The sequence below is a fragment of the Triticum urartu genome, chromosome 6A, assembly GCF_056163025.1.
Source record: "Triticum urartu cultivar PI428250 chromosome 6A, HENAU_Tu73, whole genome shotgun sequence".
Classification (NCBI taxonomy): Eukaryota; Viridiplantae; Streptophyta; class Magnoliopsida; order Poales; family Poaceae; genus Triticum; species Triticum urartu.
This window is the reverse complement of record NC_141878.1, coordinates 434,514,803-434,540,695: the sequence shown is the minus strand read 5'-3', so window position 1 is coordinate 434,540,695 and position 25,893 is coordinate 434,514,803. Positions and strand designations below refer to the sequence as shown.

Here is a 25,893-nt window from a genome sequence, read left to right as displayed (position 1 = left end):
GAAGGGGCGAAGGTGGACGCTGATGCGAGGGACGTGGCGAGGGCACTCATGGTGCTGGGGGTGGTGAAAGTGGTGGTCATGGCGATAGGTTGAAGAACGGCTTGGCTAGATGCGATCTCCTCTTGATCTTAGAAAAAAGCCGCTCTGATTATCATGTAAAGATATTTGGGAAGCGTAGAACCCTTTGCTCGGGCCGCACTTGTATTTATATGAACAATGTCGTGGCTTACAAGATGAAAACGTCCGATAGATCGATTATGGAAGATCAATAGAAAGAGTTGGAACAGAAGAAAAGATAGAAAAGGAATACAAGTTTAAACCAGAGTTCTATCTGTATACAATTATTCCAACAAGGCTAATATCGTCGGGCTCTCAATTTAGTGCCATCTAAACCATTCATTTTAGATCTGATGGTTCTGATGGTCAAGAGACAGACACATCATCATCATCAGCTATGTCCTTTTATAGAGAAATACACAAAATAATTCTTTTTTAGGGTATTTTAAAACCGAGGGTCACCGTGGACCGTTTACAGGGAGGGAAATGACGAAATGTTGGCTGGACTGTTTCTTCTCCCTAGGAAAGAATCGTTAGCTGGAGGCAACCCCCAGCTGACTTTATCCGAGCTAGTTGGGTCCGCATTAAATTATCTGCATGCATAGCGTGCTCTCCTCTGAAAATTTGGCACGCAAGCTCACAAACAAAACTGTAGGTCAAGTCAATGATTGCAAGCGTAAGTGAAACTTAAGGCGACGCGTTTTACATAGAGTACCGAAAATTTTAAGGCGACAAGTTGAACTGTTTAACATAAAAAGATCTCTCGGGATTAGCCAGTCGTACTCGTACAGCGATAACCACATCATTTGCCAGCAAGGTGCTATACTTCTATAGTCACTTGGACTGATGGCTACATTCTTCGTTGAAATACAGTCTCGGGGTCAAAAATCATTAAATCAGTACACTCCCGGTACATTTGGTGCGGAAGCCAACCAACCATGAGCGTCCTTCATCTGCTCCTTTTCTTGCTTCTCCATGTCCTTCCCCTCGCATCTCCGGCCGTCGACGTCGACCAGTTCACGTTCGATGGCTTCGCCGGCGCGAACCTCTCGCTCGACGGCACGGCCGCGGTCACCACAGACGGCCTCCTCATGCTCACCAACGGCACGACTCAGCTCAAAGGACACGCCTTCTACCCTGTCCCCGTGCGGTTCCACGAGGCCGCCAACGGCAACGCCTCCTCGCGCTCCTTCTCGACAGCCTTCGTGTTCGGCATCGTCAGCGAGTACGACGACTTCAGCAGCCCCGGCCTGGCCTTCGTCGTCTCCAAGAGCAAAAACTTCTCCACGGCGCTCCAGAGCCAGTACATGGGCCTGGCCAACGCGGCCAATAACGGCAACTCCAGCAACCACTTCCTGGCCGTCGAGCTGGACACCATCGTCAACGCCGAGTTCGGGGACATGAGCAACAACCACGTCGGGGTCGACGTCGACGGCCTCTCATCCATCGTCGCCGACAACGCGGGGTACTACGAGGACGGCACGGGCGCGTTCATGAACATGAGCCTGTTGAACCGCACGGCTACGCAGGTGTGGGTGGACTTCGACGCGCGCACCTCTCTCCTCAGCGTCACCATGGCACCCCTTGAGCTACCCAAGCCCAAGAAGCCTCTGCTCTCCACCACCGTGAACCTCTCGTCGGTGATCGAGGACAAAGCCTACGTTGGCTTCTCGTCATCCACCGGCGTCGTGTCGAGCCGCCACTACGTGCTTGCCTGGAGCTTCAAGATGGACGGTGGACAAGCCCCGCCGCTAAACATACAGAAACTGCCGGCCCTGCCGTTCACGACCCCCAAGCGCCGGTCGAAGACGCTTTATATCCTATTGCCGATAGCATCGGCGGCGTTGGTGTTAGCACTGGCCATCGCCGTCATCCTGATTGATCGGCGGCGGCGCAGGTATGCGGAGGTAAAAGAGGACTGGGAGACGGAGTTTGGTCCGCACCGTTTCTCATACAAGGATTTGTTCCACGCCACCAAGGGGTTCTCCGACGAGCGGCTGCTTGGCATCGGCGGATTCGGGAGGGTGTACAAGGGCGTGCTTCCGACGTCTGGGGCGGAGGTTGCAGTGAAGAAGGTGTCGCACGAATCGAGGCAAGGAATGAAGGAGTTCATCTCTGAGGTGGTGAGCATCGGCCAGATCCGGCACCGGAACCTCGTCCGGTTGCTCGGATACTGCCGGCGGAAGCGCGAGCTCCTGCTAGTCTACGACTACATGCCAAATGGCAGTCTCGACAAGCTTCTGCACGACCACAACACGATGGTCTTGAGCTGGAGCCAGAGGTTGGGGATCATCAACGACGTCGCCTCCAGCATACTGTACCTCCACGAGGACTGGGAGAAGGTGGTTCTGCATCGCGACGTCAAGGCGAGCAACGTGCTTCTGGACGCCGACATGAGCGGGCGGCTAGGCGACTTCGGCCTCGCGAGGCTGTACGACCACGGCACCGACCCGCACACCACGCACGTGGTGGGCACCATGGGCTACCTAGCCCCGGAGCTCGGGCACACCGGCAGGGCCTCCAAGGCGTCCGACATCTTCTCGTTCGGCGTGTTCATGCTGGAGGTCGCGTGCGGGCGGCGGCCCGTCTCCCAGGACGAGCACGGCGACCACCTCCTGCTGGCGGACAGGGTGATCGAGCACTGGCGCGAAGGAGCGATCACCGACGCCGTGGACCCGCGGCTCCGGGGCGACTTCCCTGCCGAAGAAGCGAGCTTCGTTCTGAAGCTGTGCTTGCTGTGCTCGCACCCTCTGCCCAGCGCGCGCCCGGGCATTCGGCAGATCATGCAGTTCCTGAGCGGTGACGCGCGGCTCCCGGAGGTGTCGGTAGAGCACGTAAGTGTCGACGTGCTAGCGCTCAGGCAAAACCAGGTGGTTCACTCGCACTCTTTTCTGCCGTCCACGGAAGCCGGTAATATTTCTGATGTTCCTGCAGCGAGGTAGTAATAAACACAAGATAAGGGAGCGACTAGATGTCAATCGACTGAATATAATATTTTAGTCAGTCAGTTTTGCATGCTCCGCGGCCGTAAGAGCTGATGCATGCAACGACGATTCTCCTGCATGTTTTTATTAGTTGCTGGCATTTTTATTGATTATAGCAGGAAGCAGCGGGAAACGATAAAAGTAGTGAAGATCCTAGGATCAGTGCGTAGGATTTGCTACAGACGGACAAAACCCTAGAACAGCAAAATTATTATGTCTCATGGGAGTTCCCCGAAGGGGCTCTCGATGCACGTCGCTCATGTGATCCTCCAGAGCTCGATGTTGTCTCTGATGCGTCTGATGATGTCCCTCGTACGCGGTAGGCTCTCCTGGAAAGTGCATTGGTTTCTCTCCTGCCAAATTTCCCAACAAGCCAGCAGCAAGATTGATCACGCCCCTTGCCACCATGGAGGAGGGGGGGCAAGGTGCTCTGGATGATCGTGGTGGAGTTTCCGTGGCTCCAGCAGTCCGCAGGGGAGACCGCGGAGTAGCCGTGCCATTGCCCGATCTTGTTCCAAACGCGACTGGACTCCGGGCAGTGCCAGAACAGGTGGCCCGAGGATTTCAGGTTCCTGACGCAGAGCTGGCAGAAGTAGTTGTTCATCCAACCCCGCCACTATAGCCTGTCATTACACCAAAGCCGATCCCGGAGCAGCAGCCATGCAAAGATCTTGATCTTCCCGGGCACCCAAGCTTTCCAGACCAGTTGGTCGAGGTGGGTCGCCGTCCTGCCCTGAAACTGCGCCTGGTAGGCGGACCTGGCCGAGTACGTCCCCGAGCTCGAAATTTTCCAGGTGAGGGCGTCCGGCACTCCTGGTCAAAGGGGCTCCGCCGATTGCTGTAGCTCACGGTGCATGGCTAGGACGTCCTCAAGGAGGTGCTGGTTGTTGTTAGACTTAGAGATATATTCCTGTTGTAATCTCAAACTAACTCTATCTCTTCCTCTCCCGCAGCTCTTTCTATCTCCTATGTAACTACTAAATCCCAAAGAGATCGGAGCAATCTTGTAAGCCACGGCAGGGGTGTTTCCTGCCCCAATCAATATATAGACACACGGCTCCCTCACGAGGGAGTAGGAATGCTTCCACCTGACATGGTATACAGAGTCATCCTCTTTCCATCGATCTAGCCAGCAACCTCCTTCCTCGACTACCCTCGCCATGGCGTCCTCATCCACCATTTCCCTCAACCTTGGTGCTCTCCCATCTGAGAAGCTCACCAAGACCAACTTCATCCTATGGAAGGCACAGGTCATGCTGGGCTTGCGAGGAGCGCAGGTCACCGGCCTCCTGGACCGATCAGATGCAGCGCCACCGAAGACGGTGCAGCAGCAGCATGCGGACAAAACCACCGCCCCAGAACCCAATCCTCTGTATGCGCAGTGGATATCAAAAGATCAGCAAGTTCTGAGCCATCTCCTGAATTCTCTGTCAATGGAGATCCTCGCCCAAGTTGCAAGCAAGGAGACGATGTTCGATCTCTGGACTGCCATCACTACCCTGTTCGCCTCGCAGTCCCAATCGCGCATCACCAACCTACGCATCGCCATCACCAACACAAAGAAAGGCTCCATGTCCAGCAACGCCTTTATCTCCAAGATGAAGAGCTTGGGAGATGAGCTTGCAGCGGCAGGTCGCCCCGTCTCGGACCCGGAGATGGTGGACTATGTTCTTGCCGGCCTCGACGGAGATTATGACCCTGTTGTGGCAGTGATCGGTGCGGTAAAGAACCAAATCTTTGTGGACGATCTATTCGCTCATATTGCGGCGTTCGATCAGCACATGGAGATGCTCGGCGATGGTCCTAAAGCCGGCTTCAAAACTTCCGTCAATATGGTGTACAGAGGGCGCGGGTGCAGCTATGGCAGAGGACGCGGACGCAGCAACAGGGGCCGCGGCCGAGGCAGGCGCCCTTCCCCAACTCCATCTGGCGGCAACAGCGGCGGCGGCGGCCGTGGTCGTCCACAACAGCAGCGTCAGCAACAACCCCGGGACTATCTAGAATGCCAGATATGTTACAAGCACCATCCAGGAGGTGCTCGTGACTGTTGGCACAGGTACGATGAAGATGAACAGGAGGAGAAGGGGGCCAACATGGTCACTGACTCCTACGGTGTCGACACAAATTGGTATGCGGATACCGGTGCTACAAACCACATCACGCGGGAGCTCGACAAGCTGACGATTCGAGACAAGTATCGTGGAGGAGACCAAGTACACACCGCAAGTGGTTCTGGTATGGATATTACTCATGTTGGTAGTTCAATTGTTAAAACCCCCACAATTTTATTCATCTAAATATAATTCTACATGTGCCTGAAACATCAAAAAGTCTTCTTTCTGTCCATAGATTTACCCTTGATAATCGTGTTCTTATTGAGTTTCATCCTTATTTTTTCTTGGTTAAGGACTTGGACACGAGGAGGGTACTTCTTAGGGGCAAGTGCGTGGGAGGTCTTTACCCAATCATATCTTCATCAACATCATCGAATAAACAAGCCTTTGTTGCGATCAAGCCTTCTTCAGCAAAGTGGCACAGTAGATTATGTCATCCGTCGTCAGTTATTGTTAAGCTTGTTCTTAGTAGAAATAAACTTCCCCATTGTCTTGAGTCCAGCATTGAGTCTGTTTGTGATCCTTGTCAACAAGCTAAAAGTCATCAGCTACCATATCCTATTTCTATCAGCATTTCCTCTGCCCCCTACAGCTTGTATTTTCAGATGTTTGGGGGCCAGCTCCTACCTCTGTTGGTAGACACTCATACTATGTAAGCTTCATTGATGACTACAACAAATTTACCTGGATCTATCTTCTTAAGAAACGATCTGAAGTGTTTCAAATTTTCAAGAATTTTCAAAATCTCGTTGAACGAAAACTAAACACTAAGATCATCGCTATGCAGACTGACTGGGGAGGTGAATACAAGAAGCTTAACTTGTTTTTTCAGGAACTTGGTATCTCACACCATGTGTCATGTCCTCATGCACATCAACAGAATGGTTCCGCTGAAAGGAAACACCATCATGTTGTTGAAGTAGGGCTAGCCTTACTAGCAAATGCATCGATGCCATTAAAGTTCTGGGATGAAGCCTTCTTGACTGCCACCTATCTTATAAATCTACTTCCTAGCAAAGTTATCAATTATGAGATTCCTCTCACACGTCTTTTTGGCACTACCCCTGATTATAAATCACTACGTGTGTTTGGTTGTGCTTGCTGGCCCAACCTTCGTCCATATAATACACGTAAACTTGCTTTTCGCTCTAAGAAGTGTGTCTTCCTTGGGTATAGTCCCATCCATAAAGGAGTCAAGTGCCTAGATGTTTCCACCGGTAGGGTATATATCTCTCGAGATGTCATGTTTGATGAATCTGTATACCCTTTTGAGTCCCTTCATCCAAATGCCAGAGCACTCCTTAGAAAAGAAATTCTTCTCCTTCCACCCAATCTCCAAAACTTAGATCAAGGGGGCGACAATTGCACTAATCCAACTGATGATCCTACCAATACTGGTGTTGTATCTACTCCTGTGCAGGACATTGCAGAAGACGCAGCAGAAATCGGTGTAGAAAATGATCCAAATTTTGGTGAAAATGAACCTATATTTCATGGGTTAGAAGAAGACGAAGTTGGCGCTGAACACGAGGACGATCCAGTGTCACCTGGAACTCCTGTGCGCCAGGACTCCTCGGATCGGGCGCGCGGATCAGCCCTGGATCGCGCGCTGGACAGGATCCGTCTGCGCCAGTCGGGCGTTGCCATGTCATCACCTGCTGGGTCCGCCTCGCGGCTCACGCGCGGGTCAGCGAAAGCGACAGCGGCAGAAACCGCGTCGCCTGGCTCGGGATCTCCGCCCTACATGCATCCACAGATCGGCGCGGGATCTTCTGTGGCAACCGAGTCGGGTGCAGTCACGTCTTTAGCCACACAGCATGCCGCAGAGTCTGATCTAGGAACAGCTATGCAAAGTGGTTCCAGGATGCCATCAGGATCCTCTGCGGAAGATTCGTCTACATCATCTTCTGTGCAGAGGCATACACGTCACATAACTCAGCCGGAACCTGCTTCACGTGTCACAACTCGACTACAAAAATATATAAGCAATCCGAAAATCAGAACTGATGGCACTATACGATATGGCATGTTGTGTGTTACAGGGGAACCGACAAGATTGGAGGATGCACTTGGAGATCCAAAGTGGAAAAATGCAATGGATGAAGAATACGTGGCACTCATGAGTAATAAAACTTGGCATCTTGTGCCTGAGCAAAGAGGTAAAAATGTCATTGATTGTAAATGGGTTTACAGAATCAAGAAGAAGGCAGATGGTTCAATTGACAGATATAAAGCACGTCTAGTTGCAAAAGGCTTTAAGCAACGTTATGGTCTAGATTACGAAGATACTTTCAGTCCCGTTGTTAAGGCCACAACTATTAGACTTGTGTTAGCTATTGCATTTTCCAAGGGATGGAGCTTGAGACAGCTAGATGTTAAGAACGCGTTCTTGCATGGTGTTCTGGAAGAGGAGGTTTACATAAGGCAACCACCTAGGTATGAAAACAAGAAAGTACCTCATTATGTGTGCAAGCTTGATAAAGCGCTTTATGGTTTGAAACAGGCACCAAGGGCATGGTACTCAAGGCTAAGCTCTCAGTTAAGGCGCCTCGGTTTTGTTGCATCTAAGGCTGACACTTCACTGTTCATCTACAATAAGGCAAACATAACTATATTTGTATTGGTATATGTTGATGATATCATAGTTGCAAGTTCTTTGCAAAGTGCTATTAATGCTCTTCTGCATGATTGAGTTCAGAGTTTGCTTTGAAGGATCTTGGTGATCTACATTTCTTCTTGGACATTTAGGTAAAGAAGATTCAAGATGGCATAACATTGAACCAAGAAAAATATGCCACTGAATTTCTAGCTCACATGGGGATGAAAGATTGTAAACCTTCACCCACACCATTATCCTCTTCAGAAAAGCTTTCAGCCTTTGAAGGTGAGCCACTCAAAGAAGAAGAGATCACAAAATACAGGAGTGCAGTAGGAGCTCTACAGTACTTGACATTAACAAGACCTGATATTTCCTTTGCTGTTAACAAGGTTTGTCAGTATCTTCATGCACCTACTACTGTACATTGGACAGCTGTTAAGAGGATTTGTACGTTACATAAGATATACTGTGAGCTTAGGCCTCCAAGTTAAACGTTCTAACTCCACTCTTGTTAGTGCCTTCTCTGATGCTGATTGGGAAGGATGCAGTGATGACAGGAAGTCAACTGGAGGATTTGCCGTATTCTTTGGTTCAAATCTCATCTCTTGGAGTGCCAGAAAACAAGCCACAGTATCCAGGTCAAGTACTAAAGCTGAATACAAGTCACTAGCCAATGCAACTACTGAAATCATTTGGGTTGAATCATTGTTGAATGAATTGGGAATTAAGCAGAGTCGTGTGTCATGTTTGTGGTGTGACAACTTAGGAGCCACTTATCTTTCTGCAAATCCAGTATTTCATGGCAGAACCAAGCACATAGAAATTGACTTTCACTTTGTAAGAGAAAGGGTTGCAAAAAAGAAGTTAGACATACGATTTATCCCATCCAGAGATCAAGTTGCAGATGGATTTACCAAAGCTTTGCCAGTGAAGCCCTTTGAGGAATTCAAGAGAAATCTTAATATAAGATAGTTGAGATTAAGGGAGGGTGTTATACTTAGAGATATATTCCTGTTGTAATCTCAAACTAACTCTATTTCTTCCTCTCCCGTAGCTCTTTCTATATCCTATGTAACTACCGAATCCCAAAGAGATTGGAGCAATCTTGTAAGCCACGGCAGGGGTGTTTCCTGCCCCAATCAATATATAGACACGCGGCTCCCTCACGAGGGAGTAGGGACACTTCCACCTGACAGTTGTCTCCGTCGGCGAGGTCACTGATAGGTATCCGTCGTATCTACTTTTCCAAACACTTTTGCCCTTGTTTTGGACTCTAACTTGTATGATTTGAATGGAACTAACCCGGACTGACGCTGTTTTCAGCAGAATTGCCATGGTGTTGTTTTATGTGCAGAAAACAAAAGTTCTCGAAATGACCTGAAACTCCACGGAATATCTTAGAATAAATAATAAAAAATCCTCGCCAAAGATGAAGACCAGGGGGCCCACACCCTGTCCACGAGGGTGGGGGCGCGCCCCTCCCCCCTGTGCGCGCCCCCCTACCTCGTGGGCCCCCTGGTGGCCCTCCGACGCCAACTCCAACTCCATATATTGGCTTTCAAGAAGAAAAAAACAGAGAGAAAGTTTCATCACATTTTACGATACAGAGCCGCCGCCAAGCCCTAATCTCTCTCGGGAGGGCTAATCTGGAGTCCGTTCGGGGCTCCGGAGAGGGGGATTCGTCGCCGTCGTCATCATCAACCATCCTCCATCACCAATTTCATGATGCTCACCGCCGTGCGTGAGTAATTGCATCGTAGGCTTGCTGGACGGTGATGGGTTGGATGAGATTTATCATGTAATTGAGTTAGTTTTGTTAGGGTTTGATCCCTAGTATCCACTATGTTCTGAGATTGATGTTGCTATGACTTTGCTATGCTTAATGCTTGTCACTAGGGCCCGAGTGCCATGATTTCAGATCTGAACCTATTATATTTTCATGAATATATGTGAGTTCTAGATCCTATCTTGCAAGTCTATAGTCACCTACTATGTGTTATGATCCGGCAACCCCGAAGTGACAATAATCGGGACCACTCCCGGTGATGACCATAGTTTGAGGAGTTCATGTATTCACTATGTGTTAATGCTTTGTTCCAGTTCTCTATTAAAAGGAGGCCTTAATATCCCTTAGTTTCCAATAGGACCCCGCTGCCACGGGAGGGTAGGACAAAAGATGTCATGCAAGTTCTTTTCCATAAGCACGTATGACTATTTACGGAATACATGCCTACATTATATTGATGAACTGGAGCTAGTTCTGTGCCACCCTATGTTATGACTGTTACATGACGAACCACATCCGGCATAATTATCCATCATTGATCCGGTGCCTACGAGTTTTCCATATACTGGTTTACGCTTATTTACTTTTCTGTTGCTACTGTTACAATCACTACAAAAATACCAAAAACATTACTTTTGCTGTCTTTACTTTATTACCGTTACCACCACTATCATATTACTTTGCTACTAAACACTTTGCTGCAGATACTAAGTTTCCAGGTGTGGTTGAATTGACAACTCAGCTGCTAATACTTGAGAATATTCTTTGGCTCCCCTTGTGTCGAATCAAAAAATTTGGGTTGAATACTCTACCCTCGAAAATTGTTGCGATCCCCTATACTTGTGGGTTATCAAGACCTTTTTCTGGCGCCGTTGCCGGGGAGCATAGCTCTATTCTTTGAGTCACTTGGGATTTATATCTGTTGGACACTATGAAGAACTTGAAAGACGCTAAGACAAAAATTTATCCCTCAACTACGAGGGGAGGTAAGGAACTGCCATCTAGCTCTGCACTTGATTCACCTTCTGTTATGAGTAAGCTAGCGACACCTAAACCTACTACTGCTATGAATTCTGATATGTCGCATGTTATTGATGATGCCACTTCTGCTATGCATGATACTTATGATGAAACTACTTCTATGCTTGATACTACTATGCCACTTGGTGAATTTCTAGATGAGCAAATTTCTAAGTCTAGAGAAAGAGAAATTAGTGAACCTGAACACGATGATGTTAGTGATGATGAACCTATGCCTGTTATTCCTGAGGGTTATCTTTTTAATAACGAATCTTATGAAGCTATTCTTGCTTGTCTGGATAAACCTGAACGTAAGAGGTTACTAATTAAGTGGAGTAAGGAATCTTTTAGAGGTAGGATGAGACCCGACCCTGCTTTTGCTACTTCACCTATCTGTGTTCCTGATCAGGATTATTATGATATTACTGTTGATCCAGATATAATTACTTTGGTTGAATCTGATCCTTTTTATGGCTATGAATCTGAAACTATTGTGGCACATCTTCGTAAGTTAGATGAAATAGCTGCCTTGTTTACTAATAATCTGAGATCGCGCCACTTTTATATACTCAAAATATTTCCGTTCTCTTTAAAGGGTGATGCTAAGAAATGGTTTAATTCTCTTGATCCTGCCTGTGTGCAAAGTCCCCAGGATATGATTTATTACGTCTCTGCTAAATATTTCCCTGCTCATAAGAAACAAGCTGCTTTCAGGGAAATATACAATTTTGTGCAAATTGAAGAAGAGAGTCTCCCACAAGCTTGGGGGAGGCTCCTCAAGTTACTTAATGCTTTGCCTGATCATCCTCTTAAGAAACCTGAAATATTTGATATCTTTTATAATGGACTAACTAATGCTTCCAGAGATTACCTGGATAGTTGTGCTGGTTCTCTTTTCAGGGAAAGAACACCGGATGACGCTAAAATTTTATTGAATAATATGTTGGCAAATAAAAATAATTGGGCACCTCCTGAGCCACCTCCCGAGCCAACTCCTGAGCCAGCTCCTGAGCCAATTACTGAGCCTATTCCTAAACCAACTCCGAAGAAGAGAGGTGTTCTATTTCTCAGTACCGAAGATATGCAAGAGGCAAAGAAATCTATGAAAGAAAAAGGTATTAAAGCTGAAGATGTTAAGAATTTACCTCCTATTGAAGAAATACATGGTCTTAATTTACCGCCTGTTGAAGAAGTATATGATCTCAATTACTTATTTACTGAAGAACCTCCCGATATCCCGACACAGGTAGTAAAGGTAAATTCTCTCTATAGATATGATAAAGTTGAAGTCCCTCCTACTAAAATTGCTAGTCAGTGCTTGGATGAGTTTGATGACTTTATGTTTAAGCAAGATGACTTTAATGCTTATTTTGGTAGACAATTAAAGCAGAATACCTTTATGATTAAACGCTTGAGTGATTATATGGATAATATTAGAGGTGAACTTAAACTTGTTAGCAAACATGCTTCTATGGTTACCACTCAAGTAGAACAAGTACTTAAAGCTCAGAAAGAAATGCTTGATGAAATGAATAGTAAGAAAAATGATTATGCTGTTAGAGTGGCTACTAGAACTGGTAGAATGACTCAGGAACCTTTGTATCCTGAAGGCCACCCTAAGAGAATCGAGCAAGATTCTCAAAGAAATAATATTGATGCACCTAGCTCTTCTAAAAGGAAGAAAAAGAAAAATGATAGAACTGTGCAAACTTCTAGTGAACCTATTGCTGAACCACCTGATAATCCAAATGATATCTCTATGTCTGATGCTGAAACACAATCTAGTAATGAACATGAACCTAGTGAAAATGTTAATGATGATGTTCATGATGATGCTCAACCTAGTAATGATAATGATGTAGAAGTTGAACCTGCTATTGATCTTGATAACCCACAATCAAAGAATCAACGTTATGATAAAAGAGACTTCGTTGCTAGGAAACATGGTAAAGAAAGAGAACCATGGGTTCAGAAACCCATGCCTTTTCCTCCGAAACCATCCAAGAAAAAGGATGATGAGGATTTTGAGCGCTTTGCTGAAATGATTAGACCTATCTTTTTGCGTATGCGATTGACTGATGTGCTCAAAACAAATCCTTATGCTAAGTATATGAAGGATATCATTACTAATAAAAGAAAGATACCGGAGGCTGAAATTTCCACCATGCTTGCTAATTACACTTTTAAGGGTGGAATGCCAAAGAAACTTGGAGATCCAGGAGTACCTACTATACCATGCTCCATTAAAAGAAATTATGTTAAAACTGCTTTATGTGATCTTGGAGCCGGTGTTAGTGTTATGCCTCCCTCTTTATATCGCAGACTTGACTTGAATAAGTTGACACCTACTGAAATATCTTTGCAAATGGCTGATAAATCAACTGCTATACCTGTCGGTATTTGTGAGGATGTACCTGTTGTGGTTGCAAACGTTACTATTTTAACGGACTTTGTTATTCTTGATATTCCCGAGGATGATAGTATGTCTATTATTCTTGGAAGGCCTTTCCTTAATACTGCAGGGGCTGTTATTGATTGCAACAAAGGCAATGTCACTTTTCATGTTAATGGTAATGAGCATACGGTGCACTTTCCGAGGAAACAACCTCAAGTTTATAGTGTCAACTCTATTAGAAAAATTCCATCGATTATATTTGGAGGTTTTGAATTTCCTCTTCCTACTGTCAAAAAGAAATATGATATACTTATTGTTGGGGATGTCCATATCCCCGTTGAGGTAACATAGTGTTATTCGAAATTTCTCCAGTTCCATGATTATCGGAATGAGTTTGTTAACAAGACTTGATCAACCTTGTTAGTGGATTCTTTTTGATGAGCATGAGATGGATGAAACTAGAAGCACAACCTTCTGTACCCTCTTTATATTTTCTGTTCTTTAGTAGAAATAAAGTAAAATAGTATTTTCTGTCTGTTTCCTGACTTATCCGTGCAATATAAAAATATCCCGAAAATAAAAGTCCTCAGAATGCCATGCCAATTTAATATGATTTATTCGGAAATATTTAAGGATTTTTAGTGCAAAAATTACCGCGGGGGGAGCTGCCACCTGGTCACGAGGGTGGAGGGCGCGCCCTACCCCCCTGGGCGCGCCCCCCTGCCTCGTGGGCCCACGGTGGCCCTCCTCCACTTATTCCTGCACCCATCTTCTTCCTTTGTCTCGCAGAAACCCGAAAAACCAACTCAAGCTCGTGTTCCAGCAACTTTTGCTGCGATTTTCGATCTCCTTGCTCAAAGCACCTCTCGCAAAACTGCTTGAGGAGATTGTTCCTTGGTATGTGACTCCTCCATTGGTCCAATTAGTTTTTGTTCTAGTGCTTTATTCATTGCAAATTTGTGCTGCATAGGTGACCATGTTCTTGAGCTTGCATGTCAAATATATATGGTTCCAAGTAGTTCTAATGCTTGATATATGCTCTAGGCACTTGTATGAGTAGTTGCTATCAATCTTATTGAAGTTGGTTCACTTTGTTTGAAGTTACTAAAAATTTCAGATTGTTTCAGAAATAATGAAGAGACTTTTGAGGGGCTCGTCGAGCCGAAGTTCTAAGGAGAAACAAAAGGAAGAAGAACAGAAGCCCAAATTTAATCTGCCTCGTATCGCGGAGGTCCGGCCGTGTGAATGGCCTTCCGATGACTTCTTGAGGAGTGCCGGGATTTATGAAGATTTCTATCTATTGATTGAGAACGCCGGCCTCACCAACTTCCTCCGCGACCAACGTCATCAGTATCTCTTACTCACAAATACTTTTGTGCAGAACTTCTACTTTTTCCCTAAGAAATCACCTCCAACAGTAGAGTTCCATTTATATGATGTTGCTAGGGAGATGACATTAGCTGCATTTTGCGAGGATTGCAAAATACCTTTCGAGGGTTCTTTAGATGAACCACACCGTAATGAAGTGGAAGCTTATATTGACACTATCACTGTGGGAGAAACCAGGAAGGTTTCTGATGCAAGAATTACTAGCATACATTTCCCTGTTTTACGCTACTTTGCCTTATTTGCTAGTCGCTGCTTGATTGGTCGCGGGAACTGTGGGAACCTTAGTATTCCTGATATTATTATTTTGCTCCATGGTTTATACCGCAATAACTCTGTTAGTATGGGTGGAATTGTTGCTAGACGGTTGAGTATGAACCGTACTAAGGGCCCCATCTTTGGAGGCATTTATGCTTCACGCCTAGCTGAACATTTTGAAATACCTATTAGGCATGAGGAGAAAGAAGAAACAGCGCTGCCCCGTGCTTATTTAGATTATAAGAGTATGGTAGCGCATGATTTTCTTGTTAAGAATCGCGAAAGGGCGCTTAAATATAAATTGTACTTTGATAAACATCACCCTGAGACTATTACTTTGCCTGCTCCCTCTTTGTTTAACTTGTCTGTAGGTACTTACATTGTTCCGTGGGCGGCTGTTCAAGCCTATCGGAATCCTGCACCAGCCTCGGAACCAGAGCCTCCACGAATGTCTGTTTATTCTTGGGATCCTGAGGCGGTTGCCAGCCAGTGGCAGTCAGAGTCCTCTTCATCACATTATGATCCCAACTATTCTTCATCGCAGTATGACCCCAGCTTCACCTACGGATATCAGCCAGGTTATCCCTGGCAATAGACCAACTTAGGCCAAAAGCCTAAGCTTGGGGGAGTATGTATTTCCCACCGACATTACATTCATGTTCACACTCATTGCTAGATGTCGGTGCTCATACTCTTCCATTGTAATATCCATGCTAGTTTATTTTCCTTTTTCCTGCTTTCTTCTTGTGTGTTTAATAAACCTTGAGAAAAATAAAAAAAATTAGTGTTAGTCTACTTTCCATGCTTGTAGTAGAATTAAAAAGAAAACCCAAAAATATTTCCCGTCCTTCTTTTTCTTGTTGGGAGCTTTCCCATGTAAATAGTTTTTATTTTTCTTTTCCTTTCTTTGGAGGTCGAGAAGACTATATTGAAAATGCTTAGTGGCTCTTATATGGATGATTGTTTATTTAACTTAGAGCCCATATTACTTGTCTTCTCTCTTGAGTTGAATGCTTGCAGATTCCAGCTTAGTCCAATGCACGTGCACTCCTATTATTATAGACACCGTCCGGTCGTGCAAGTGAAAGGCAATAATGATGATATATGATGGACTCATTGGGATGAGAAAAGCTGGTATGAACTCGATCTCTCTTGTTTTTGTAAATATGATGATTCATCGTTCCTGATTCAGTTATTATGAAGTAAACATATTTGCAATGACATTTAGAGATCATAGTTGCTTGTGCCATGCTTGATTAGCTATGAGTTATAATGGTTAACCTTGCGTGCCAACATGCTATTGAGATGATTATGATGTGGTATGATAGGATGGTATCCTCCTTTAAATGAATTGAGTGACTCGACTTGGCACATGTTCACGCATGTAGTTGAATCAAATCAACATAGCCTTCATGATATTTATGTTCATGGTGGATTATATCCTACTCATGCTTATATTCGGTGTGAATTAATTTTAATGCATGTTTACGACTGTTGCCGCTCTCTCAGTTGGTCGCTTCCCAGTCTTTTGCTAGCCTTCACCTGTACTAAGCGGGAATACTGCTTGTGCATCCAAACTCCTTAAACCCCAAAGTTGTTCCATATGAGTCCACTATACCTTCCTATATGTGGTATCTACCTGCCGTTCCAAGTAAATTTGTATGTGCAAAACTCCAAACCTTCAAATGAAATTCTGTTTTGTATGCTCGAGCAGCTCATGTGCAACTATGGCTGCCTATATCTTCCATGCTAGGTGGGTTATTCTCAAGAGGAGTGGACTCCGCTCCTCATTCACGAGAAAGGGCCGGTAACCGGGATGCCCAGTCCCATGATCCAGAAAGATCAAAGCAAATCAAAATAATTAAACAAAACTCCCCCTGGGACCCGTTGAATGTTGGAGGCACTCGTTGTTTTGAGCAAGCCATGGATTGATGCTTGTGGAGGAGGGGGAGTATAAACCGTTACCATTCTGTTTGGGAACTGCCTATAATGCATGTAGTATGGAAGATACAGCCATCTCATAGTTGTTGCGTTGACAGTGAAAGTATGCCGCTCAAAATATTATTTATCTCTATTTCAAAAATCGAGCTCTGCCACCTCTACAAATCCCTGCTTCCCTCTGCAAAGGGCCTATCTATTTACTTTTATGTTGAGTCATCACCCTTCTTATTAAAAAGCACCCACTGGAGAGCACACTGTCGTTTGCATTCATTATGATTGGTTTATATTGGGTATGACTTGACTGGATCTCTTTTACCATGAATTACAATGTTTAGTCAGTCCTTGATCTTTAAAGGTGCTCTGCATTTATGTTTTGCGGTCTCAGAAAGGGCTAGCGAGATACCATTTTGTTATATCATGTTATGATTATTTTGAGAAAGTGTTGTCATCCGAGTTTTATTATTATGGCTCGCTAGCTGATTATGCTATTGATATGAGTAATTGTGAGACCTACGTGTTATTGTGAGTATGGTTAGTTCATAATAATTGCTGAAACTTGAATGCTGGCTTTTCATGTTTACAACAACAAGAGCAAACAGAGTTTGTAAAAGTTCTTCTTTTTCTCTTTCAGTTTGTCAACTGAATTTCTTGAGGACAAGCAAGGGTTTAAGCTTGGGGGAGTTGATACGTCTCAGTCGTATCTACTTTTCCAAACACTTTTGCCCTTGTTTTGGACTCTAACTTGTATGATTTGAATGGAACTAACCCGGACTGACGCTGTTCTCAGCAGAATTGCCATGGTGTTGTTTTATGTGCAGAAAACAAAAGTTCTCGGAATGACCTGAAACTCCATGGAATATCTTAGAATAAATAATAAAAAATCCTCGCCAAAGATGAAGACCAGGGGGCCCACACCCTGTCCACGAGGGTGGGGCACGCCCCCCTACCTCGTGGGCCCCCTGGTGGCCCTCCGACGCCAACTTCAACTCCATATATTGGCTTTCGAGGAGAAAAAAATCAAAGAGAAAGTTTCATCACGTTTTACGATACGGAGCCGCCGCCAAGCCCTAATCTCTCTCGGGAGGGCTGATCTGGAGTCCGTTCGGGGCTCCGGAGAGGGGGATTCGTCGCCGTCGTCATCATCAACCATCCTCCATCACCAATTTCATGATGCTCACCGCCGTGCGTGAGTAATTGCATCGTAGGCTTGCTGGACGGTGATTGGTTGGATGAGATTTATCATGTAATCGAGTTAGTTTTGTTAGGGTTTGATCCCTAGTATCCACTATGTTCTGAGATTGATGTTGCTATGACTTTGCTATGCTTAATGCTTGTTACTAGGGCCCGAGTGCCATGATTTCAGATCTGAACCTATTATGTTTTCATGAATATATGTGAGTTCTAGATCCTATCTTGCAAGTCTATAGTCACCTACTATGTGTTATGATCCGGCAACCCCAAAGTGACAATAATCGGGACCACTCCCGGTGATGACCATAGTTTGAGGAGTTCATGTATTCACTATGCGTTAATGCTTTGTTCCAGTTCTCTATTAAAAGGAGGCCTTAATATCCCTTAGTTTCCAATAGGACCCCGCTGCCACGGGAGGGTAGGACAAAAGATGTCATGCAAGTTCTTTTCCATAAGCACGTATGACTATTTACGGAATACATGCCTACATTATATTGATGAACTGGAGCTAGTTCTGTGTCACCCTATGTTATGACTGTTACATGATGAACCACATCCGGCATAATTATCCATCATTGATTCGGTGCCTACGAGTTTTCCATATACTGGTTTACGCTTATTTACTTTTCCGTTGCTACTGCTACAATCACTACAAAAATACCAAAAACATTACTTTTGCTGTCTTTACTTTGTTACCGTTACCACCACTATCATATTACTTTGCTACTAAACACTTTGCTGCAGATACTAAGTTTCCAGGTGTGGTTGAATTGACAACTCAGCTGCTAATACTTGAGAATATTCTTTGGCTCCCCTTGTGTCGAATCAGCAAATTTGGGTTGAATACTCTACCCTCGAAAACTGTTGCGATCCCCTATACTTGTGGGTTATCAGTCACGGATCCAGGTGTCGTCGTTGAGTGTTTCTTGGACTGATCTGTGCTTGCGTCGAGAGTGGTTGAAAATCCTGGGGAATAGCTGCGAGAGACTGCCATGTCCGAGCCACGGGGAGAGCCAGAAGAATGCCCGAGTCCTGTCTCTCATCTCCTGCATATTGCCCCCTAAGCAACTCGTACATCAACTTAATTGCTGTTTACAGATGCATGCATACATGGAAGACAGCTCCATATAAATACAGTACTCCCCATCGACGTATATATGTATGTAAACAAAAAAAGCAAATACAAATTTTGTGTCATTGGTATTACCCTTTAAACAAGAATGGAAAAGAAAAATAGTAAAAAAAATAAAAAAATTACACACAAATTGTGTTTTTATAATACGCAAAAAGCATATAATAGTGGTATTTTCACAGAAAAGGAAAATTCCTAAGAAGGAATGAATTAGTGGCAATGGTATTATCATTAAAGAATAAAGAAAGTGAAATAAAACCAAATTAACATAACAAGCTTTTCTAAGAATAACGAAAAATAAAAAAAATGAAAATTTTCACATAATTTATATAGAAATTGCGCATTTTTATAATATGCAAGAATAAGCATATAATAGCGAAATTGTCGCAAAAAGAAAATTTCTAAGCAGGAATGAATTAGGGGCATTGATATTAATCTTAAAGAAAAAGGAAATAAAAAACTAAAACAAAATCAAAATATGATTTTTTTTCTTTCTAAGAAAGAATAAATTATTGGAATTGGTATTACCATTTCAGGATAAATTAAATGAAACAAAATCAAAATAATGAAGTTTTCTAAGGAAGAATGAATTAGTGCCATTAGTATACAATTCCAGAAGAAAGAAGATGAAATGATAACTAAAAAATTAAAATAATGAAGGTTTGTAAAGAAGAATAAATTGCTTGCATTGGTATTACCCTTTCAAAAGAAAGAAAATAAAAACTAAAACAAAATCATAATAATGAAGTTTTCTAAGGAAGAACAAATTAGTGGCATTGGTACTACCATTCATAAGAAATGAAATGAAAAAAAATATAAAATAAAGTTAAATAGTCAAGTTTTTAAACAAACGATGAATTAGTGGCATTTGGTATTACTCATAAAAAGAAAGAATATAAAATACTCCCTCCGTCCCATAATGTAAGACTTTTTTTGACAGTAGTGTAGTGTAAAAAAACGTCTTACGTTATGAGACAGAGGGAGTAAAAACTAAAAAATAACGCCAAAATTTGCACACAATTTACACAGGAATTGCGCTCTGTTAAAATATGCGAGAATAAAGATATAGTAATGTTTATTTTGCAAAAAACAAAGTTTTCTAAAGAAATAATGAATAGTTGCATTGATATTTGATCCATGGTGTCTATACTTTTTCAAATCGTAATAATGAAGTTTTCTACTCCCTCCAACCTTAGTTCAAAACCGTAACACTTATTTCCGATCGGGGTTAGTAAGTAATAATGAATTACTAGCAAAGGAACTACCATGTAAGAATACAGAAAATAATGATAAAATTCATGCACAATTTAATGCCAAACTTGCGCTTTTTTATAATATGAAATTTTCGCAAAACAGAAGGCATGAATTAGTGTCATTATTACTACCCTTCAAGAGGAAAAAAATGAAAATAAAACAAAAACGAAAGAAAAAATACTAAAGCTTCTAAGAGATTGAATTAGTAGCATCAGTATTACCTAGGGACCTTTAAAATTAAAGAAAGGCAAAAAAAAGAATGAAAAAATTTGTGCACGGTTGCACATAAATTTCGCTTTTTAATAATATGCAAGAATAATCATATAATAGTGAACTTTCATTATAAAAAGATTCCTAAGAGGGAATGCATTAGAGGCATTGGTATCCCTTAAAGAAGAAATAAATGTAATAAAAACTTAAACAAAATCAAAATAATAAAGTTTTCAAAGGAAGAATAAATTAATGGCATTGGTATTACCCTTTAAGGATAAAGAAAGTAAAAAAAGATGAATTTTGCACACAATATTAACAAAAAAAATGTGCTTTTCAATAGTATGCACATTTCCACACATAGATACATATAATAGTGGAATTTCGTAGGAATAATTCTTAAGGGATGAATTAGTGGCATTGGTTTTACCCTTGAAGAAGAAAGAAAATAAATAATAAATACAAAATTCTAAATAGGGAACAATCACTTAGTAGCAATAGTATTGACGTTTAAGGAAGAAAGATAACAAAAAGGTTTCAGAAACCTGCCACACAACTTCGTTCTAAACTTGCACTTTTTGTAGCATGCAATAATCATTAAGTAGTGTAATTTTCACGCATATTGCATCGTATTTATGTGAGTACATTTCCACTCACCAACATTCCACAAATACCCACACAAAAAATAAAAATCAACTAACAAAAAAAAAGCAAAACCCACACACACACATACGCACATATAAACATTGTAAAAACAGAAAAATAAATAAAGAACACACCGAAAGATGGCATAAGAAACACATTTGAACTCATACATTTACACTGCAATTCAAAAATATCTTTAAATTCAAACCAAAACCAGCTAGCTGATTGATCTCAATGAGTTTGCACCAACACGCCGCATTAATACTCTCGGCGGCCACCTCACCCTTCATGCAAGTTGCATGCATGCAGAAGTGTAGGTGTGTACACAGATTGGAAAAAAAGAATTCGACTGACCATAATTGATTTTTTAGTGACTGATGTATAGCTAAAGCGCAAGAATAAGCCAGGTGGTTCATGGGAGGAAGAGGAACCGAGGAAACTCGACTCCTAAAATGTTCTTTCTCCCCGTTTTGCTAAGTCTCAATCGACTGAGACTAAGTCTCAATCAATGCTCTATCCGTGAGATCTTATATTGAGATCCATGCAAAATTTTCTTTCAGATTTTTCTTTTCCTTTTTTGCATGTTATGTCACTTGAGTGAGACTTGGTTAAATCTCAGTCGACTAAGTCCTAACTTTTTTTCTCCATGTACAGTCCCATGAAAAGATGGGCCTTCTGATCGGAACATCAACTAGTTTTTTCAGCTAATGTTCTTCTATCGCATGGTCGAAATTTCTAAGTAATCCTACTATTTGTCACTTATATCTAAAAATATATTGCATCGGTCACTTCTCATCTAGACCGTCAGATCTTCATCCAACAGCCCAGAACTACCCGCATACTGTTCATCTTTTTCCTCTGCACGCGACGATTCCTTCTCCTCCCCCGCGGACTACGCAGTCCTAACTGCCGACCTCCACCCCCTTCACAGCCGGCGGTTTTTACTGCCTCGTTGCTTTCCCTCCCCTCGACCTTCTCCCACCGTTCTGGCCGCCGCCTCGGCCATCCCTTTAAGCCCCGCACACCAATGAATAACTCTGGCAATCCCCTACACCCCCACCCCACCCCTAAGATGGATAATAGGGTTGTGGCTTCCCTCTAAGATAGATAAGGAGGTTATGGCTTCCGTCTAAGATAGATAGTAGTGATTCTCTGGCGAGGTGCTCTCAAGAAGAAGAAAGAAAGAAGAAAAAGGTGACCGGTACACCAAAAACACAGGTACCTAAAAAATAGCAAAACTGCACTTGTTTGTTTTTTCGTCCAAAAGTTAGCAGGAGCACAAGGTACTAGAAAAAAACAGCTGAAGCAAAAGAAAGAACATCGGGTAGCTGGGGTGCGACTTTGCATCACCCCAAAACGCGTCGACACATCCTCAGCCTGGGTCAAAAGGTAAGGGCATCTCCAATGCGGACCTTCAAACCGCCATCATCCCTCCGGACCGTTCGGTTCGGAAGTGTTTTGCCATCCAACACGGTCCTGTATCCGTCCGCCGACCGGTCCGGGCGTCGTTTTTCCCACAAAATGGAGTCAAACTTGGAGGGTCTTTGCGGGAGTTAGGACACCAGCCACATAGGACTCCTATGCTCCCGGCCCAATGAAATTATCATCCCGGTCTCTTTTTCTTCCACTCCACCCCAGCTTCCCCTTCTTTTCATTCGCACCGTCGTCGTCCGACGCCACGACTGTACCTCTCCAGGCACCGCCCAAGCATCGTCGGACGTCCGCATACCTCACTCATGTTACTGCCCGCCTTGGACTACGCCACTGTCCACCTTGGAATCCCTCTGTAGCCAGGTACCCTCTGCACTACTGCCGACGTCGTCCATGGCGGACACCGTGCCCAAGAGGTGTTTGGTCAAATTGAACGAAATATTCCCTAGAGGCAATAATAAAGTTATTATTTATTTCCTTATATCATGATAAATGTTTATTATTCATGCTAGAATTGTATTAACTGGAAACATGATACATGTGTGAATACATAGACAAACAGAGTGTCACTAGTATGCCTCTACTTGACTAGCTCGTTGATCAAAGATGGTTATGTTTCCTAACCATAGACATGAGTTATCATTTGATTAACGGGATCACATCATTAGGAGAATGATGTGATTGACTTGACCCATTCCGTTAGCTTAGCACTTGATCGTTTAGTTTGTTGCTATTGCTTTCTTCATGACTTATACATGTTCCTATGACTATGAGATTATGCAACTCTCGTTTACCGGAGGAACACTTTGTGTGCTACCAAACGTCACAACGTAATTGGGTGATTATAAAGGTGCTCTACAGGTGTCTCCGAAGGTACCTGTTGGGTTGGCGTATTTCAAGATTAGGATTTGTCACTCTGATTGTCGGAGAGGTATCTCTGGGCCCACTCAGTAATGCACATCACTTAAGCCTTGCAAGCATTGCAACTAATGAGTTAGTTGCGGGATGATGTATTACGGAATGAGTAAAGAGACTTGCCGGTAACGAGATTGAACTAGGTATTGGGATACCGACGATCGAATCTCAGGCAAGTAACATACCGATGACAAAAGGAACAACGTATGTTGTTATGCGGTTTGACCGATAAAGATCTTCGTAGAATATGTAGGAGCCAATATGAGCATCCAGGTTCCGCTATTGGTTATTGACCGGAGACGTGTCTCGGTCATGTCTACATAGTTCTCGAACCCGTAGGGTCCGCACGCTTAAAGTTCAATGACGATTATAATATGAGTTTTGATGTACCGAAGGTAGTTCGGAGTCCCGGATAAGATCGGGGACATGACGAGGAGTCTCGAAATGATCGAGACATGAAGATCGATATATTGGACGACTATATTCGGACATCGGAAAGGTTCTGAGTGATTCGGGTATTTTTCGGAGTACAGGGGAGTTACGGGAATACGGGGGAAGAAGTATATGGGCCTTATTGGGCTTTAGGGGAGAGAGAGAGGTAGGCTGCCCCCCCAATGACTAGTCCGAATTGGACTAGGGGGAGGGGCGGCGCCCCCTCCTTCCTTCTCTTCCCTCTTCCCCTTCCTTGTCCCCTACTCCTACTACTTGGAAAGGGGAGGAATCCTACTCCAGGGCGCGCCATAGGGGCATGCCCTCTCCTCCTCCTCCACTCCTTTATATACGGGGAGGGAGGCACCCCTTGGAGACACAACAATTGATCCCTTGGATCTCTTAGCCGTGTGCGGTGCCCCCCCTCCACCATAATCCACCTCGGTCATATCGTAGCGGTGCTTAGGTGAAGCCCTGCGTCGGTAGAATATCATCATCGTCACCACGCCGTCGTGTTGATGGAACTCTCCCTCAAAGCTCGGCTGGATCGGAGTTCGAGGGACGTCATCGAGTTGAATGTGTGCAGAACTCAGAGGTGCCGTGCGTTCGGTGCTTGATCGGTCGGATCGTGAAGACGTACGACTACATCAACCGCGTTGAGCTAACGCTTCCGCTTTCGGTCTACGAGGGTACGTGGACACACTCTCCCCTCTCGTTGCTATGCATCACCATGATCTTGCATGTGCGTAGGAAATTTTTGAAATTACTACGTTCCCCAACAGTGGCATCCGAGCCAGGTTTTATGCGTTGATGTTATATGCACGAGTAGAACACAAGTGAGTTGTGGGTGATACAAGTCATACTGCTTACCAGCATGTCATACTTTGTTTGGGCGGTATTGTTGGATGAAGTGGCCCGGACCGACATTACGTGTACGCTTACGCGAGACTGATTCTACCGACGTGCTTTGCACACAGGTGGCTGGCGGGTGTCAGTTTCTCCAACTTGAGTTGAACCGAGTGTGGCTACGCCCGGTCCTTGCGAAGGTTAAAACAACACCAACTTGACAAACTATCGTTGTGGTTTTGATGCATAGGTAAGAACGGTTCTTGCTCAGCCGTAGCAGCCACGTAAAACTTGCAACAACATAGTAGAGGACGTCTAACTTGTTTTTGCAGGGCATGTTGTGATGTGATATGGTCAAGACGTGATGAGATATAAGTTATTGTATAAGATGATCATGTTTTGTTGAAGTTATCGGCAACTGGCAGAAGCCTTATGGTTGTCTATTTATTGCATAAGATGCAAGCACCAAATAATTGCTTTTCTTTATCGCTATGTGATAGCAATAGTTGCAAGAGCAATAGTTGGCGAGACGACCATGTGACGACACATTGATATAGATCAAGATGATGGAGATCATGGTGTCATGCCGGTAACGATGGAAATCATGACGATGCTTTGGATATAGAGATCAAAGGCACAAGATGATGATGGCTATATCATGTCACATATTTTGATTGCATGTGATGTTTATCTTCTATACATCTTACTTTGCTTAGTTATGACGGTAGCATTATAACATGATCTCTCACTAAATTTCAAGATAAAAGTGTTCTCCCTGAGTATGCACCGTTGCCAAAGTTCGTCGTGCCCAGACACCACGTGATGATCGGGTGTGATAAGCTCTACGTCCATCTACAACGGGTGCAAGCCAGTTTTGCACATGCAGAAATACTCGGGTTAAACTTGACGAGCCTAGCATATGCAGATATGGCCTCGGAACACTAGAGACCGAAAGGTCGAGCGTGAATCATATAGTAGATATGATCAACATAATGATGTTCACCATTGAAAACTACTCCATTTCACGTGATGATCGGTTATGGTTTAGTTGATATGGATCACATGATCACTTAGATGATTAGAGGGATGTCTATCTAAGTGGGAGCTCTTAAGTAATATGATTAATTGAACTTTAATTTATCATGAACTTAGTCCTGATAGTATTTGCATATCTATGTTGTAGATCAATAGCTCGCGTTATTGCTTCCCTATGTTTTATATGTGTTCCTAGAGAAAACTAAGTTGAAAGATGATAGTAACAATGATGCGGACTGGTTCCGTGATATGAGGTTTATCCTCA

The 25,893-nt window shown here is 43.8% G+C and overlaps 1 protein-coding gene across 1 annotated transcript; it reads left to right on the top strand.

Moving 5' to 3' along the window:
• The first annotated feature begins 878 nt into the window (after window positions 1-878).
• On the top strand, window positions 879-3,072 carry LOC125513829 (L-type lectin-domain containing receptor kinase SIT1). Its single transcript, XM_048679036.2, has one exon. The coding sequence runs from the start codon at window positions 996-998 to the stop codon at window positions 2,997-2,999; it is 2,004 nt and encodes a 667-aa protein (XP_048534993.2). The 5' UTR covers window positions 879-995; the 3' UTR covers window positions 3,000-3,072.
• Window positions 3,073-25,893: the final 22,821 nt, after the last annotated feature.

Coding starts and splice junctions, on each gene's coding strand:
- LOC125513829 (XM_048679036.2), top strand. CDS start 996: ATGAGCGTCCTTCATCTGCTCCTTTTCTTGCTTCTCCATGTCCTTCCC.